Raw genomic sequence first — 18959 nt, forward strand, 5'->3', positions numbered from 1 at the left:
GCCTCCACAACTTCCCAGGGCCTCCACAACCTCTATGGAGCCTCCCTGACCTCCACGGAGCCTCCTGGGGCCTCCCAGACCTCCGCGGAGCCTCCAGAGCTTCCTAGGGCCTCCCAGACCTCTACGGAGCCTCCCGGGGCCTCCCAGACCCGCCCAGAGCTCTATGGAGCCTCCCGGGGCCTCTACAGCTTCCTGAGGCCTCCCAGGGCTCTACGGAGCCTCTTGGAGCCTCCCAGATCTCTATGGAGCCTCCTGGAGCCTCCTGGGGCCTCCCAGACCTTCCCGGAGCTCTATGGAGCCTCCCAGGGCCTCCCAGAGCCTCCTGGGGCTCTATGGAGCCTCCTGGAACTTCCCGGAGCCTCCCAGGGTCCTATGGAGCTTCCTGGAGCCTCCTGGGACTCTACGGAGCCTCCCGGATCCTCCCGGACCTCATGGAGGCTCCCAGGGTTCTACGGAGCCTCCGGAGCCCTTTGGGACCTCTAGACCCTCCCGGAGCCTCCCCTGGAACCTCCCAGAGATCCCGGAGCCTCCGGAGCCTCCCAAAGATCCCGGGAGCCTCCAGGGACCTCCCGGAGCCTCCGTGTTCCCACCTTGGGAATGGGGGTCCGTGTTCTGCATGATCTTGGTGAACTCCTCGTCCATGCGCTCGACCAGGGTGAGGATGCAGCCGCGCACGCGGTAGGGCTGCAATGGGGCGGGGTGAGACCCACGGCGCCGTGGGGCAGCCCCATAGCGCCCCATAGCGCCCCATAGTGCCGTGGGGCTGCCTCATAGTACCCCATAGCACCCCAGCCCCATAGTGCCCCATAGCGCCCCATAGCGCCCCATAGCGCCGTGGGGCTGCCCCATATCCCCCCATAGCGCCCCAAGCCCATAGTGCCCCATAGTGCCATGGGGCTGCCCCATAGCGCCCCAACCCCATAGCGCCGTGGGGCAGCCCCATAGCGCTCCATGGCCCCATAGCGCCGTGGGGCTGCCCCATATCCCCCCATAGCGCCCCATAGCGCCCCATAGCGCCGTGGGGCAGCCCCATAGCCCCCCATATCCCCCCATAGCGCCCCAGCCCCATAGCGCCCCATAACGCCGTGGGGCTGCCCCACAGTACCCCATAGCGCCCCAGCCCCATAGCCCCCCATGGCCCCATAGCGCCGTGGGGCTGCCCCCCAGCGCCCCATGGCCCCATAGCGCCCCATAGCGCCGTGGGGCTGCCCCCCAGCGCCCCATATCCCCCCATAGCGCCCCAGCCCCATAGCCCCCCATATCCCCCCATAGCGCCATGGGGCTGTCCCATAGCGCCCTATAGCGCCCCAGCCCCATAGTGCTGTGGGGCTGCCCCATATCCCCCCATAGCGCCCTATAGTGCCCCATAGCGCCCCATAGCCCCCCATATCCCCCCATAGCACCCCATAGCGCCCCATAGCGCCGTGGGGCTGCCCCATAGTACCCCATAGCACCCCAGCCCCATAGCCCCCCATAGCCCCATAGCGCCGTGGGGCTGCCCCATATCCCCCCATATCCCCCCATAGCGCCCCCACCTGCTCGGGGTCGCAGAGGTTCTCGGCCTCCTCCAGGATGTTGTCCCCGACCACCATGTCCGGGTGGGCGCCCAGCACGTCCAGGAGCTCCTCGATGCAGCCCAGGCACTTCTGCCACATCTCGGGCTGCGCGCGCCGTCAGGCCCCGCCCCCGGCCGCAGGCTCCGCCCCCGCCCCGCGGCTGCCCCATGGATCCGCTCCCAGCCCCATAGATCCCTCCTGCCCCATAGATCCGCTCCCAGCCCCACAGATCCTCCCTGCCCCATAGATCCGCTCCCAGCCCCATAGATCCCTCCTGCCCCATAGATCTGCTCCCAGCCCCACAGATCCCTCCTGCCCCATAGATCTGCTCCCAGCCCCATAGATCCCTCCTGCCCCACGGCTGCCCCATAGATCTGCTCCCAGCCCCATAGATCCTCCACAGCCCCATAGATCCGCTCCCAGCCCCATAAATCCTCCACAGCCCCACAGATCTTCTCCCAGCCCCATAGATCTCTCCTGCCCCACGGCTGCCCCATACATCTGCTCCCAGCCCCATAGATCCGCTCCCAGCCCCACAGATCCTCCCTGCCCCATAGATCTGCTCCCAGCCCCATAGATCCCTCCTGCCCCGCGGCTGCCCCATAGATCTGCTCCCAGCCCCATAGATCCGCTCCCAGCCCCACAGATCCCTCCTGCCCCACGGCTGCCCCATAGATCTGCTCCCAGCCCCATAGATCCGCTCCCAGCCCCACAGATCCTCCCAGCCCCACAGCTGCCCCATAGATCCGCTCCCAGCCCCACAGATCCTCCCAGCCCCACGGCTGCCCCATAGATCTGCTCCCAGCCCCACGGCTGCCCCATAGCTGCCCCATAGATCTGCTCCCAGCCCCATACATCCCTCCTGCCCCACGGCTGCCCCATAGATCTGCTCCTAGCCCCATAGATCCGCTCCCAGCCCCACAGATCCCTCCTGCCCCACGGCTGCCCCATAGATCTGCTCCCAGCCCCATAGATCCCTCCTGCCCCACGGCTGCCCCATAGATCTGCTCCCAGCCCCACAGATCCCTCCTGCCCCACGGCTGCCCCATAGATCTCCTCCCAGCCCCATAGATCCCTCCTGCCCCACAGATCTGTTCCCAGCCCCACAGATCCCTCCTGCCCCATAGATCAGCTCCCAGCCCCATAGATCTGCTCCCAGCCCCATAGATCTGCTCCCAGCCCCATAGATCCGCTCCCAGCCCCACAGATCCCTCCTGCCCCACAGATCTCCTCCCAGCCCCATAGATCCCTCCTGCCCCATAGATCTGCTCCCAGCCCCATAGATCCCTCCTGCCCCACGGCTGCCCCATAGATCCGCTCCCAGCCCCACAGATCCCTCCTGCCCCACGGCTGCCCCATAGATCTGCTCCCAGCCCCATAGATCCCTCCTGCCCCATAGATCTGCTCCCAGCCCCATAGATCCCTCCTGCCCCACGGCTGCCCCATAGATCTGCTCCCAGCCCCACGGCTGCCCCATAGCTGCCCCATAGATCTGCTCCCAGCCCCATACATCCCTCCTGCCCCACGGCTGCCCCATAGATCTGCTCCCAGCCCCATAGATCCCTCCTGCCCCATGGCTGCCCCATGGATCTGCTCCCAGCCCCATAGATCCCTCCTGCCCCACGGCTGCCCCATAGATCTGCTCCCAGCCCCATAGATCCCTCCTGCCCCATAGATCTGCTCCCAGCCCCATAGATCCCTCCTGCCCCACGGCTGCCCCATAGATCTCCTCCCAGCCCCATAGATCCCTCCTGTCCCATAGATCTGCTCCCAGCCCCATAGATCCCTCCTGCCCCACGGCTGTCCCATAGATCTGCTCCCAGCCCCATAGATCCTCCACAGCCCCATAGATCCGCTCCCAGCCCCATAGATCCCTCCTGCCCCATAGATCTGCTCCCAGCCCCATAGATCCCTCCTGCCCCATGGCTGCCCCATAGATCTGCTCCCAGCCCCACAGATCCCTCCTGCCCCATAGATCCGCTCCCAGCCCCATAGATCCTCCCAGCCCCATAGATCTGCTCCCAGCCCCATAGATCCCCCCAGCCCCACAGTTCTCCCCAGCCCCATAGATCCCCCCAGCCCCACAGATCCCCCCAGCCCCATAGACGCCCCCAGCCCCATAGATCCCCCCAGCCCCATAGACCCCCCCAGCCCCATAGATCCCCCAGCCCCACAGATCCCCCCCAGCCCCATAGATCCTCCAGCCCCATAGATCCCCCCAGCCCCATAGATCCTCCAGCCCCACAGATCCCCCAGCCCCACAGATCCCCCAGCCCCACAGATCCCCCCAGCCCCACAGAACCCCCAGCCCCATAGATCCTCCTGCCCCATAGACCCCCCCAGCCCCATAGACCCCCCAGCCCCATAGATCCCCCCAGCCCCACAGTTCCCCCCAGCCCCACAGATCCCCCCCAGCCCCATAGATCCCCCCCCGGCCCCATAGACGCCCCCCACCTTCATGTACGTGGCCAGGTTGGGGTTGTAGTCGTAGAGCGACGCGATGATGCTGAACTTGATCTTCACCTCCAGGGCCACCCCCAGGTTGTTCTCGTTGGCGATGGCCACGAGGAGCTGGAGCAGCTCGATCTGCGCCGCCCTGCGCCCCATAGCGCCCCATAGCGGCGTCAGGGCTGCCCCATAGCGCCCCATGGCCGCCCCATGGCCGCCCCATAACCGCCCCATAGCGCCCCATAGCAGCATCAGCACCGCCCTATGGCTGTCCCATGGCTGCCCCATAGCGCCCCATAGCGGCGTCAGCACCGCCCCATGGCTGCCCCATAGCGCCCCATAGCGCTGTGAACACCGCCCCGTAACCGCCCCATGGCTGCCCCATGGCTGCCCCACGGCCGCCCCATAGCGGCGTCAGCACCGCCCCATAGCGCCCCATAGCGGCGTCAGCACCGCCCCATAGCGCTGTCATGGCCGCCACATAGCTGCCCCATAGCTGCCCCATGGCTGCCCCACAGCTGTGCCACGAGGAGCTGCAGGAGCTCGATCTGCGCCGCCCTGCGCCCCATAGCGGCGTCAGCACCGCCCCATAGCAGCCCCATAGCGGTGTCATGGCCGCCCCATGGCTGCCCCATAGCTGTCCCATGGCTGCCCCACGGCCATCCCACAGCTGCCCCATGGCACCGTCATGGCTGCCCCACGGCTGCCCCACATGTGCCCCATAGCTGCCCCATGGCCGCCCCATAGCTGCCCCACATGTGCCCCATGGCGCTGTCAGCACCGCCCCATGGCCGCCCCATGGCCGCCCCATGGCCGCCCCATACCTGCCCCACATCCGCCCCACATCCGCCCCACATCCGCCCCCGTCCCCTCACCGGTCGGTCCCCTTCTTCCCCCGCGCCTGCAGGATCTCGTTGAGTTTCTTGACGACGACGCCGTGGTTGATCTCGGTGCCCTTGGCGAACATCTTGGGCTGCGCCGGCCCCACAGCGGGGTGAGCGCCGCCCCATAGCACTGCCCCATAGCACTGCCCCATAGCGCCGCCCCATGGCGACCCATAGCGCCCCATAGCACTGCCCCATAGTGCCCCATAGCGCCCCATAGCACCCCATAGCACTGCCCCACAGCGGGGTCAGCGCGGCCCCATAGCACTGCCCCATAGCACTGCCCCATAGTGCCCCATAGTGCCCCATAGTGCCCCATAGCACTGCCCCATAGCGCTGCCCCATGGCAACCCATAGCACTGCCCCATAGCACCCCATAGTGCCCCATAGCACTGCCCCATAGCGGGGTCAGCGCTGCCCCATGGCGACCCACAGCGCCCCATAGTGCCCCATAGCGCCGCCCCATAGCGCCGCCCCATGGCGACCCATAGCACTGCCCCATAGTGCCCCATAGCGCTGCCCCATAGCGCCACCCCATGACACCCCATAGCACTGCCCCATAGCACCCCATAGCGCCCCATAGCACTGCCCCAGAGCGGGGTCAGCGCGGCCCCATAGCGCCCCATAGCAGTGCCCCATAGCGTCCCATAGTGCCCCATAGCACTACCCCCATAGTGCCCCATAGCGCCCCATAGTGCCCCATAGCACTGCCCCATAGCGGGGTCAGCGCCGCCCCATAGCGCCCCACATTGCCCCACATAGCCCCATAGCGCCCCACACACCCCATAGCTCCCCACATCTCCCCCACCTTGACCAGGGGGGCTCCCCCCTTGACCTTCTCCCAGTTGCCCCATAGCTCCCCATAGCTCCCCATAGCGCCCCATAGCGCCCCATAGCGCCCCATAGTGCCCCATAGCGCCCCATACCTCCCTACTCACCCCACAGCGCCCCATAGCGCCCCATAGCGCTCCCTGTGCCCCACATCTCCCCACATCTCCCCACATCTCCCCACATCTCCCCCCATGTCCCCACCTTGACCAGGGGGGCTCCCCCCTTGACCTTCTCCCAGTCGCCCCATAGCGCCCCACAACTCCCTACTCACCCCATAGCGCCCCATAGCGCCCCACACCGCCCCATAGCCCCATAGTGCCCCATAGCGCTCCCTGTGCCCCACATCTCCCCACGTCCCCCCACCTTGACCAGGGGGGCTCCCCCCTTGACCTTCTCCCAGTCGCCGCCGTCGTCGTCGTCGTCGTCGTCCTCGAAGCGCCGGAGCCGCCGGTGCTGCCGGCGCCGGATCCGCTCGTCCCGGCGCCGCTCGGAGCCCTTCTTGTCATCGTCCCTATGGGGACAATGGGGACAATGGGGACAATGAGGGGACATGGGGACAATGGGGACAATGGGGACATTGGGGACAATGGGGATCCGCTCGTCGCGGCGGCGCTCGGAGCCCTTCTTGTCATCGTCCCTATGGGGACATGGGGACAATGAGGGGACATGGGGACAACGGGGGGACATTGGGGACAATGAGGGGACATGGGGACAATGAGGGGACATTGGGGACAATGGGGACAATGGGGGATCCGCTCGTCCCGGCGGCGCTCGGAGCCCTTCTTGTCATCGTCCCTATGGGGACAATGGGGACAATGAGGGGACATGGGGACGATGGGGACATTGGGGACAATGGGGATGATGGGGACATTGGGGTCAATGGGGACAATGGGGACAATGGGGACAATGGGGGATCCGCTCGTCGCGGCGGCGCTCGGAGCCCTTCTTGTCATCGTCCCTATGGGGGGAATGAGGGGACAATGAGGGGACATGGGGACAATGGGGACAATGGGGACAATGGGGATCCGCTCGTCCCGGCGGCGCTCGGAGCCCTTCTTGTCATCGTCCCTATGGGGACATGGGGACAATGGGGACAATGAGGGGACAACGGGGTCAATGGGGACAATGGGGACATTGGGGGATCCGCTCGTCCCGGCGCCGCTCGGAGCCCTTCTTGTCATCGTCCCTATGGGGGGACACGAGGGGACAATGAGGGGACATGGGGACAATGGGGGGAATGGGGACATTGGGGGGAATGGGGACAATGGGGACATTGGGGACAATGGGGGATCCGCTCGTCCCGGCGCCGCTCGGAGCCCTTCTTGTCATCGTCCCTATGGGGGGAATGAGGACAATGGGGACAATGGGGACAATGGGGGGACATGGGGACAATGGGGACAATGAGGGGACATGGGGACATTGGGGACAATGGGGACATTGGGGACAATGAGGGGACATGGGGACAATGGGGACAATGGGGACAACGGGGACAATGGGGACATGGGGGATCCGCTCGTTCCGGCGCCGCTCGGAGCCCTTCTTGTCATCGTCCCTATGGGGGGACAATGGGGACAATGGGGACAATGGGGTTGATGGGGACAATGGGGTCAATGGGGACAATGAGGGGACATGGGGACAATGGGGACAATGGGGACAATGGGGACACACTGGGGTCACACTGATGACGTCATTGCTGACGTCATCACTCACTTTTTGAGAAATTTCGAGGTCAGCGACGTGAACCATGGGGGACATGGGGACATTGGGGTCACATTGATGACGTCATTGATGACGTCACTCACTTTTTGAGAAATTTCGAGGCCAATGACGTGAACCATGGGGGACACGGGGGGACACGGGGACACGTTGGTGACATTGATGATGTCACCGATGACGTCATCACTCACTTTTTGAGGAATTTCGAGCCCAGCGACGTGAACCACGGGGGACATGGGGACACATTGGGGTCACCCTGATGACGTCACTGATGACGTCACTCACTTTTTGAGGAATTTGGACGCCAGCGACGTGAACCATGGGGGACATGGGGACATTGGGGACATTGCGGTCACATTGATGACGTCACTGATGACGTCACTCACTTTTTGAGGAATTTCGAGGCCAGCGACGTGAACCATGGGGGACACGGGGGGACACGGGGGCACGTTGGGGACACTGATGATGTCATCGCTGACGTCATCACTCACTTTTTGAGGAATTTCGAGGCCAATGACGTGAACCATGGGGGATATGGGGACATGGACACATTGGGGACACACTGGGGTCACCCTGATGACGTCACTGATGACGTCACTCACTTTTTGAGGAATTTGGACGCCAATGACGTGAACCATGGGGGACAGGGACACATTGGGGACATGGGGGTCACACTGATGATGTCACTGATGACGTCATCACTCACTTTTTGAGCAATTTCGAGGCCAACGACGTGAACCACGGGGGACATGGGGCCATGGGGACACATTGGGGTCACACTGATGATGTCACTGATGACGTCACTCACTTTTTGAGGAATTTCGAGGCCAATGACGTGAACCACGGGGGACATGGGGACATTGGGGACACGTTGGGGTCACCCTGATGACGTCACCGATGACATCACTCACTTTTTGAGGAATTTCGAGGCCAGCGACGTGAACCACGGGGGATATGGGGACATGAGGACACATTGGGGACACGTTGGGGACATTGATGACGTCACTGATGACGTCACTCACTTTTTGAGGAATTTCGAGGCCAATGACGTGAACCATGGGGGGGACACGGGGACATGGGGACACAACGGGGTCACTCTGATGACATCACCGATGACGTCACTCACTTTTTGAGGAATTTGGACGCCAGTGACGTGAACCATGGGGGACATGGGGACATTGGGGACACCTTGGTGACATTGATGACGTCACCGATGACGTCATCACTCACTTTTTGAGGAATTTCGAGGCCAGCGACGTGAACCACGGGGGACATGGGGACATTGGGGACATGGGGGTCACACTGATGACGTCACCGATGACGTCACTCACTTTTTGAGGAATTTCGAGGCCAATGACGTGAACCACGGGGGACATGGGGACATTGGGGACATGGGGGTCACACTGATGACGTCACCGATGACGTCATCACTCACTTTTTGAGGAATTTGGACGCCAATGACGTGAACCTCCCGTCGTCGTCGTCCGACTCCGACCCCGACCCCGACTCCTCCGAGCCCCAGAACTCGGCGACCTCCGACCCCGAGGAGCCCCCGCCCTGCGGATGACGTCATCAACGTCACCAAATGTCACCAACGTCCCCAAACGTCCCCCCAATGGGCCCAATGTCCCCAATGTCCCTCCAAATCCCCCATGTGGCCCCAACACATCCCCAAATGGCCCCAAAGTGGCCCCAAACGTCCCCCATGTCCCTCCATATCCTCAATGTCCCCAACGTGTCCCCCATGTCCCCCTGTGTCCCCCGTGTCCCCAAGTGTCCCAAAATGTCCCCCATGTCCCCAACGTCCCCAATGTGTCCCCAAACATCCCCCATGGCCCCAATGTGTCCCCATTGTCCCCAAGTGTCACCATTGTCCCCCATTGACCCCAATGTCCCCATGTCCCCATTGCCCCCCGTGTCCCCTCATTGTCCCCGCTGTCCCCAATTGTCCCTATTGACCCCATGTCCCCAATGTCCCCATTGTCCCCCATTGTCCCCAACATCCCCCATGTCCCCATGTGTCCCCAATGTCCCCATGTGTCCCCAATGTCCCCAAGTGTCCCCAAGTGGCCCCAGGTGTCCCCAATGTCCCCAAGTGTCCCCAACACCCCCATTGTCCCCAATGTCCTCATTGTCCCCATTGTCCCCCATGTCCCCAAGTGTCCCCATTGTCCCCCCATTGACCCCATTGTCCCCATTGACCCCAATGTCCCCGTTGCCCCCCATTGTCCCCCACGTCCCCCATTGTCCCCATTGACCCCCGTGTCCCCAAGTGTCCCCAATGTCCCCATTAACCCCAATGGCCCCATGTCCCCATTGCCCCCCGTGTTCCCCCATTGACCCCCATTGTCCCCATTGTCCCCAAGTGTCCCCATTGACCCCAATGTCCCCATTGTCCCCATTGTCCCCATTGTCCCCAAGTGTCCCCATTGACCCCATTGCCCGCCATGTCCCCCAATGTCCCCATTGTCCCCCCTTGTCCCCATTGCCCCCCATTGTCCCCCATGTCCCCAAGTGACCCCAATGTCCCCATTAACCCCATTGTCCCCATTGTCCCCATCCCCATTGTCCCCAATGTCCCCATGTCCCCAAGTGTCCCCCATGTCCCCCCATTGTCCCCATTGTCCCCAAGTGTCCCCATTGACCCCAATGTCCCCATTGTCCCCAATGTCCCCATTGTCCCCAAGTGTCCCCATTGTCCCCAACGTCCCCATTGTCCCCAACACCCCAATGTCCCCATTAACCCCAATGTCCCCATTGTCCCCAATGTCCCCATTATCCCCCATGTCCCCAAGTGTCCCCCATGTCCCCCCATTGTCCCCATTGACCCCAATGTCCCCAACGCCCCCCATTGTCCCCATTGTCCCCATATCCCCCCATCCCCCCCATTGTCCCCCCTCCCCCTCCCCGCGCCCCTCCCCCACCTCCATCTTGCGCAGGAAGCGGCCCCGCCCCTCCCCCCCCTCCTTCTTCTTCAGGAAGGCGCCGGCCCCTCCCCCGCCGGCCCCGCCCCCGTCGGCGTCGTCGTCATCGGAGGAGGAGGGGGAGGGGGAGGGGGAGGAGGAGGAGCCTGCGGGGGCGGGGCCGGGGTCAGGGCGGGGCCCGTAGAGGGAACCCGGCCCCATAGAAAGAGACACCCGCCCCATAGAGAGAGACACCCGCCCCATAGAAACACACCTGGACCCATACAGAGAACCCGGACCCATAGAAAGAGACACCCGCCCCATAGACACAACCTGCCCCATAGGGAGAACCCAGCCCCATAGAGAGACATCCAGACCCATAGACACACACCCGGACCCATAGACACAACCTGCCCCATAGAGAGAACCTGCCCCATAGATAGAGACACCCAGCCCCATAGAAAGAACCTGCCCCATAGAGAGACATTCAGACCCATAGAGAGAACCCGGACCCATAGAGAGACACCCAGCCCCATAGAGAGACATCCAGACCCATAGAGAGACATCCAGACCCATAGAAACACACCCAGACCCATAGAGAGAACCCGGACCCATAGACACAACCTGCCCCATAGACAGAACCTGCCCCATAGACACAACCTGCCCCATAGATAGAGACACCCAGCCCCATAGAAACACACCCGGCCCCATAGAAAGATCCCGCCCCATAGAGAGACACCTGGACCCATAGAGAGAGCCCGCCCCATAAAAAGAACCTGCCCCATAGATAAACACCTGCCCCATAGAAACACCCAGCCCCATAAAGAGAACCCGCCCCATAGAGAGACATCCAGACCCATAGAGAGAACTCGGACCCATAGAGAGAACCCACCCCATGGAAAGAACTCGGCCCATAGAAACACATCCAGACCCATAGAGAGAACCCGCCCCATAGATAGAGACACCCGGACCCATAGATAAACACACCCACCCCATAGAGAGACACCCAGACCCATAGAAACACACTCAGCCCCATAGAAACACATCCAGACCCATAGAAACACCTGGACCCATAGAGAGACACCCTCCCCATAGAGAGAACCCGCCCCATAGCGACGCGTTCGCCCCATAGATAAACACACCCAACCCCATAGATAAACATACCGGACCCATAGAAATACCCAGCCCCATAGAGAGACACCCGGACCCATAGAGAGAACCCGCCCCATAAATGAACACCCAGCCCCATAGAGAGACACATCTGGCCCCACAAAAACACCTGGACCCATAGAGAGACATCCAGACCCATAGAGAGACACCCGCCCCATAGATAAACACACCCAGACCCATAGAAACACACCCGCCCCATAGCGACGCGCCCAGCCCCATACAGAAACACCCAGGCCCATCGATAAACATCTGGACCCATAGATAAACACACCCGCCCCATAGAAACACACTCAGCCCCATAGACGGACATTCACCCCATAACAACACACCCCACAGAAAAACATTCGCCCCACAGATACACGCTCAGCCCCATAGAAAATCACCCAGCCCCACAGCAGCGTATTCAGCCCCCCAGCACCCCAGAGCACCCCCCAGCGGCTCTGCCCCATAGCGCCCCATAGCGCCCCACATCCCGCCCCATAGCGCCCCATAGCGCCCCATAGCGCCCCACATCCCGCCCCATAGCGCCCCATAGCGCCCCCCGGCGCCGCTCACCCTCCGAGTCCCGGCTCTTCTTCTCCTCGTCCTCGTCGGCCGACAGCTCCGGGTTCTGCAAATGGGGGGAGAGAGGGTCAGCCCCACAGCGCCCCACACCCTGCCCCATAGTGCCCCATAGCGTGCCCTATAGTGTGCTCTATAGTGCCCCACATCTGTCTATACGCAGCGATCAGCGCCTCGTGGGGCTGGTTGTGCTTCCTCAGCCCCATAGCACCCCATAGCGCACCCCACATCGCCCCATAGCGCCCCACATCCCGCCCCACATCTGTCTATACGCAGCGATCAGCACCTTGTGGGGCCGGTTGTGCTTGCGCAGCCCCATAGCACCCCACACCCTGCCCCACACCCTGCCCCACATCCTGCCCCATAGCGTGCCCCATAGCACCTGCCTATAGGCCGCGATGAGCGCCTCGTGGGGCCGGTTGTGCTTCCTCAGCCCCATAGCACCCCATAGCTCCCCACACCCTGCCCCATAGCACCCCATAGCGCCCCACATCGCCCCACACCTGTCTGTATGCGCTGATCAGCGCCTCGTGGGGCCGGTTGTGCTTCCTCAGCCCCATAGCACCCCATAGCGCCCCACACCCTGCCCCACAGCGCGCCCCATAGCGCCCCACATTGCCCCACATCCTGCCCCACATCCCGCCCCACACCTGTCTATAGGCCGCTATCAGCGCCTCGTGGGGCCGGTTGTGCTTCCTCAGCCCCACACCCTGCCCCATAGCGCCCCACATCGCCCCACATCCCGCCCCACACCTGTCTATAGGCCGCAATCAGCGCCTCGTGGGGCCGGTTGTGCTTCCGCAGCTTCTGCCGGAGGCTGCTCAGGGCCTTCGCGTGGTTCTTGTTCATCCTCTTCTTGCCCTCCTTGTCCTCCCAGAGCTGCGGGGGGCGGGGGGGTCAGCCCCATGGCGGGACCCACAGCGAGACCCATAGCAAGACCCATAGCGGGACCCACAGCGAGACCCATAGGGTGAGCCCCATAGCGGGACCCACAGGGTGAGCCCCACAGCGGGACCCATAGCGGGACCCACAGCGAGGGCTGGGCCCCATATCGGGACCCACAGCGGGACCCACAGGGTGAGCCCCATAGCGGGACCCATAGGGTGAGCCCCATATCGGGACCCATAGCGAGACCCATAGCAGGACCCATAGCGAGGGCTGGGCCCCATAGCGGGACCCACAGCGGGACCCACAGGGTGAGCCCCATAGCGGGACCCATAGGGTGAGCCCCATAGCGGGACCCACAGCGGGACCCATAGGGTGAGCCCCATAGCGGGACCCACAGGGAGGGCTGGGCCCCATAGTGGGACCCATAGGGTCATCCCCACGGCGGGACCCACAGCGGGACCCATAGCGCGGCCCATAGGATGAACCCCATAGCGGGGCCCCATAGAGAAGACTGGCCCCATAACAGGAACCCCAAAACCCAGCCCCATAACCCCATAGCTCCGCCCACCTCATTTAAATAGTCCTCCAGGTCGGCCAATAGGCGCACGTAGAAGCGGGGCACGCCCTCCTTGTCCACCACCCCCTGCCCCATAGATCACACCCAGCCCCATAACCCAGCCCCATAGATCACACCCAGCTCCATAGCCCTGCCCCATAGATCAGACCCAGCCCCATAACCCAGCCCCATAGCGCTGCCCCATAACCCCATAGCTCCACCCACCTCATTTAAATAGTCCTCCAGATCAGCCAATAGGCGCACGTAGAAGCGGGGCACGCCCTCCTTGTCCACCACCCCCTTGGCCTTGGCGAACGCCCGGCCCAGGAGCTCGAACTCCTCGAGGCAGCGGGGGACGTCGCGGATCTTCATGGCGTTGCGGAGGGTGCGGATCACGTTGGAGAGCTCCTCGAACCTGGAATGTGGGGCAGACCCATAGAGAGAGACCCGGTGTGGGGCAGACCCATAGCGACCCATAGACACTGCCCCATAGCGCCCCATAGCGCCCCGCGGATCTTCATGGCGTTGCGGAGCGTGCGGATCACGTTGGAGAGCTCCTCGAACCTGGAAATGTGGGGCAGACCCATAGAGACCGCCCCATAGCGACCCGGTGTGGGGCAGACCCATAGCGACCCATGGAGAGCGACCTGCCCCATAGCGACCCATAGACACTGCCCCATAGCGCCCCATAGCGCCCCGCGGATCTTCATGGCGTTCCGTAGGGTGCGGATCACGTTGGAGAGCTCCTCGAACCTGCAAATGTGGGGCAGACCCATAGAGAGCGACCCATAGAGAGCGACCCGGTGTGGGGCAGACCCATAGACACTGCCCCATAGCGCCCCGCGGATCTTCATGGCGTTGCGGAGGGTGCGGATCACGTTGGAGAGCTCCTCGAACCTGCAATGTGTGGGGCAGACCCATAGAGAGAGACCCGGTGTGGGGCAGACCCATAGAGACCGCCCCATAGCGACCCGGTGTGGGGCAGACCCATAGCGACCCATAGACACTGCCCCATAGCGCCCCACAGCGCCCCGCGGATCTTCATGGCGTTGCGGAGCGTGCGGATCACGTTGGAGAGCTCCTCGAACCTGAAACGTGTGGGGCAGACCCATAGAGAGAGACCCGGTGTGGGGCAGACCCATAGAGAGAAACCCGGTGTGGGGCAGACCCATAGACACTGCCCCATAGCGCCCCGCGGATCTTCATGGCGTTGCGGAGGGTGCGGATCACGTTGGAGAGCTCCTCGAACCTGGAAATGTGGGGCAGACCCATAGATACCGACCCATAGCGACCCGGTGTGGGGCAGACCCATAGCGACCCATAGACACTGCCCCATAGCGCCCCGCGGATCTTCATGGCGTTGCGGAGGGTGCGGATCACGTTGGAGAGCTCCTCGAACCTGCAACGTGTGGGGCAGACCCATAGAGACCGCCCCATAGCGACCTGCCCCATAGCGACCCATAGACACTGCCCCATAGCGCCCCATAACGACCCGCGGATCTTCATGGCGTTGCGGAGGGTGCGGATCACGTTGGAGAGCTCCTCGAACCTGCAACGTGTGGGGCAGACCCATAGCGACCGCCCCATAGCGACCCATAGACACTGCCCCATAGACACTGCCCCATAGCGCCCCGCGGATCTTCATGGCGTTGCGGAGCGTGCGGATCACGTTGGAGAGCTCCTCGAACCTGCAAATGTGGGGCAGACCCATAGAGACCCATAGAGACCCATAGAGACCCACACTGACCCATAGCGACCTGCCCCATAGCGACCCGGTGTGGGGCAGACCCATAGAGAGAGACCCGGTGTGGGGCAGACCCATAGACACTGCCCCATAGCGCCCCATAACGACCCGCGGATCTTCATGGCGTTGCGGAGGGTGCGGATCACGTTGGAGAGCTCCTCGAACCTGCAACGTGTGGGGCAGACCCATAGAGACCCACACTGACCCATAGAGACCGCCCCATAGCGACCTGGTGTGGGGCAGACCCACAGACACTGCCCCACAGCGCCCTGCCCCATAGCGCCCCACGGATCTTCATGGCGTTCCGGAGCGTGCGGATCACGTTGGAGAGCTCCTCGAACCTGGAAATGTGGGGCAGACCCATAGAGACCCACACTGACCCATAGCGACCCATAGACACTGCCCCATAGCGCCCCACAGCGCCCCGCGGATCTTCATGGCGTTGCGGAGGGTGCGGATCACGTTGGAGAGCTCCTCGAACCTGGAAATGTGGGGCAGACCCATAGAGACCCACACTGACCCATAGACACTGCCCCATAGCGACCCGGTGTGGGGCAGACCCATAGACACTGCCCCATAGCGACCTGCCCCATAGCAACCCACAGACACTGCCCCATAGCGCCCCATAGCGACCCACAGACACTGCCCCATAGCGCCCCATAGTGCCCTGCCCCATAGCGCGCCGCGGATCTTCATGGCGTTGCGGAGCGTGCGGATCACGTTGGAGAGCTCCTCGAACCTGGAATGTGGGGCAGACCCACAGCGACCCATAGCGCTCCATAGACACTGCCGCATAGCAACCTGCCGTGGGGCACACCCACAGCGACCCATAGAGAGCGCCCCATAGACACTGCCCCATAGACGCTGCCCCACAGCGCCCCCCAGCCCCCCGCGCTCACCGCTTGTCCTTGGCGCTCCGCACGACCCTCTTCGTGTCCTCCTCGTCGTCACTCAGCAGCAGCGGCCTGGGGGGCGGAGCCACCGTGTGGGGCGGGATGTGGGGCTGGATGCGGGGACTTAGAGGGGATGTGGGGCAGGTTATGGGGCAGGATGTGGGGCAGGATGTGGGGGGATGTGGGGCTGGGATGTGGGGCAGGATGTGAAACAAAATGTGGGGCTGCACGTGAGGGGGATGTGGGGCAGATGTGGGGCACGATGGGAGACATTTGGGGGGGACGTGGGGCTGGATGTGGGGAAATGAGGGGCACGATAGGGGGACTTAGGGCGGATATGGGGTGGAATATGGGGGGATGCGGGGCAGAATGTGGGGCTGGATGTGGGGGATGTGGGGCAGGATACGAAGCTGGATATGGAGCGGGATGTGGGGGGCTGTGGGGCAGGATGTGGGGCTGGATATGGAGAAATGTGAGACACGATGGGGGGACGTAGAGGAGATGTGGGGCAGAATGTGGGGCAAAATGTGGGGCTGGATGTCGGGGATTTAAAGGGGATGTGGGGCAGAATGTGGGGCAGGATGGGGGGGACTTAGAGAAGATGTGGGGCAGGATGTGGGGCAGACACGAAGCAGGACCCAATGTGGGGCAGGATGGGGGAAACTTAGAGGGGATGTGGGGCAGGATGTGGGGCTGGATGTGGGGGACATAGAGAAGATGTGGGGCAGGTTATGGGGCAGACACGAAGCAGGACCCAATGTGGGTCAGGCCGGGGGCGTGGCCATGGGGCAGGATGTGGGTCGCTCCATGGGGCAGGGGGGCGTGGCCGGGGGGGGCGGGTCCCTCCCAGGGGGGCGTGGCCAGGGGTGGGTCCCTCCCAGGGGGCGTGGCCGGGGGGGCAGGTCCCTCCCGGGGGCGTGGCCGGGGGCGGGTCCCCCTGGGGGGCGTGGCCAGGGGGGCGGGTCCCTGTGAGGGGGGGCGTGGCCAGGGGGCGTGTCCCTCCCACAGGCCCCGCCCTCACTTGCTGTAGGCCCCGCCCGGCGCCTTGGCCGCCAGGTCGTCCCCCGACGACGACGACTCCGATTCGCTGTCGGAGCCGGTGGTGGTGAAGAAGCGCGACATGGCGGCGGGGGCGGGGCCGCGCCGGGGGGCGGAGCTACGGGGCGCTGTGGGGCGCTGTGGGGCAGCAGCGCTATGGGGCGCTATGGGGCGCTATGGGGCGCTCTCTGGATCTGTGGGTCGGCAGCGCTGTGGGGCGCTATGGGGCGCTGTCCGGATCCGTGGGGCGCTATGGGGCGCTGTGCGGAGCCGTGGGGCGCTGTCCGGATCCGTGGGGCGCTGTGGGGCGCTATGGGGCAGCGCTATGGGGCGCTGTCCGGATCCGTGGGTCGGCGGCGCTATGGGGCGCTGTGTGGATCCGTGGGGCAGGGTTGCTCTGTGCTGCTATGGGGCGCTGTGGGGCAGAGCGGCACTTGGGGGGCGGCCCCGGAGCTGCCCCATGGAGCCGCCCCCCCCCCCCCGCCAGCCCCATAACTGAGAGGTTGGGGAGAGGGACCCCATAGAGCCCCCTGCCCCATAGAGCACCTGCCCCATAGAAATCCCTGCCCCATAGAACACCCAGCCCATAGAACCCTCTGCCCTATAGAGCACCTGCCCCATAGAGCACCCGCTCCATAGAGATCCCTGCCCCATAGATCTTGCTGCCCCATAGATCCTCCTGCCCCATAGAGCACCCAGCCCATAGAGCTCTCTGCCCCATAGAAATCCCTGCCCCATAGAGCCCCCTGCCCCATAGCGTCTCCTGCCCCCATCCCATAAACCTCCCCCTTCCGGCCCCATAGGCCGCCCCAGCCCCATCGATCTCTCTGCCCCATAGACACCCCCAGACCCACAGATCCCCCCTCAGCCCCACAGATCCCACCCAGCCCCATAGATTTCCCCCATCGATCCCCTCCCAGCCCCATAGGACCCTCCCAGCCCCATAGATCCCTCCGGCCCCACAGATTTTCCCCCCCCGGCCCCACAGATCCCCCCCAGCCCCACATAATCCGGCCGGCCCCATAGGCCCCTCCCGGCCCCATAGGCCCCCATAGACCTTCCCAGCCCCACAGATCCCCCCCCCGCCCCACAGATCCTCCCCCAGCCCCATAGATCCCCCCCAGCCCCATAGATCCCCCCCAGCCCCATAGACCCCCCAGCCCCATAGATTTTCCCTCCCCGCCCCACAGATCCCCCCAGCCCCATAGATCCCGCCCCAGCCCCATAGATCCCCCCCGCCCCATAGATCCCCCCCCAGCCCCATAGATCCCCCCCGCCCCATAGATCCCCCCCAGCCCCATAGATCCCCCCCAGCCCCATAGAGACCTCCCCGCCCCATAGAGACCTCCCCGCCCCATAGATCCCCCCCCGCCCCATAGATCCCCCCAGCCCCACAGATCCCCCCCCGCCCCATAGATCCCCCCCCCCCGCCCCACAGATTCCTCCCCCCCCCCCCCCGCTCACGCGGCCGCCGCGGCCCGACCTGCGCTAGAGGCAGAGAGAGCGACGCGACGCCGGAACTGACGTCACCGCGCGCGCCGGAGGGCGGCGCCCGCCGGAAGAGACGTCACGATCAGTGAGAGCAGCCAGGGCCGTTTATTAAATAAAAGGGGCCGCCATGTTGGCGCGCGCGGGGGAGAGGCGGCCGCCATCTTGTCGTACGGAACCGGCGGGCGCCATCTTGCGCGGGAGCGGCCGCCATTTTGTGGCGCCGGCCGCCATCTTGCCGTGGGTCCGGCCGCCATCTTGCCGTGGGGCCGTGGCAGCCGCC

General features: G+C 64.1%; 1 protein-coding gene across 1 annotated transcript in view; it reads right to left on the reverse strand.

The window, feature by feature from the left end:
* The window catches only part of LOC148591260 (eukaryotic translation initiation factor 3 subunit C-like), a 33033-nt gene extending 15761 nt beyond the window's left edge, over positions 1-17272 (reverse strand). The window contains exons 1-12 of the mRNA XM_088537917.1: positions 17172-17272; positions 16157-16222; positions 13739-13928; positions 12823-12948; positions 12064-12118; positions 10360-10427; positions 8871-8992; positions 6083-6230; positions 4880-4977; positions 4011-4152; positions 1536-1661; positions 591-684 (exon numbers count right to left, since the gene is read on the reverse strand). Coding sequence (XP_088394043.1) covers positions 591-684; positions 1536-1661; positions 4011-4152; positions 4880-4977; positions 6083-6230; positions 8871-8992; positions 10360-10427; positions 12064-12118; positions 12823-12948; positions 13739-13928; positions 16157-16222; positions 17172-17272 — 1336 coding nt within the window. The remainder of the gene's footprint in view (positions 1-590; positions 685-1535; positions 1662-4010; positions 4153-4879; positions 4978-6082; positions 6231-8870; positions 8993-10359; positions 10428-12063; positions 12119-12822; positions 12949-13738; positions 13929-16156; positions 16223-17171) is intronic.
* Between the last annotated feature and the right edge of the window lie 1687 nt (positions 17273-18959).

The sequence above is a fragment of the Tinamus guttatus genome, unplaced genomic scaffold (genome assembly GCF_059628265.1).
Source record: "Tinamus guttatus ecotype Peru unplaced genomic scaffold, ASM5962826v1 Tinamus_guttatus_pri_ptg000897l, whole genome shotgun sequence".
NCBI lineage: Eukaryota > Metazoa > Chordata > Aves > Tinamiformes > Tinamidae > Tinamus > Tinamus guttatus.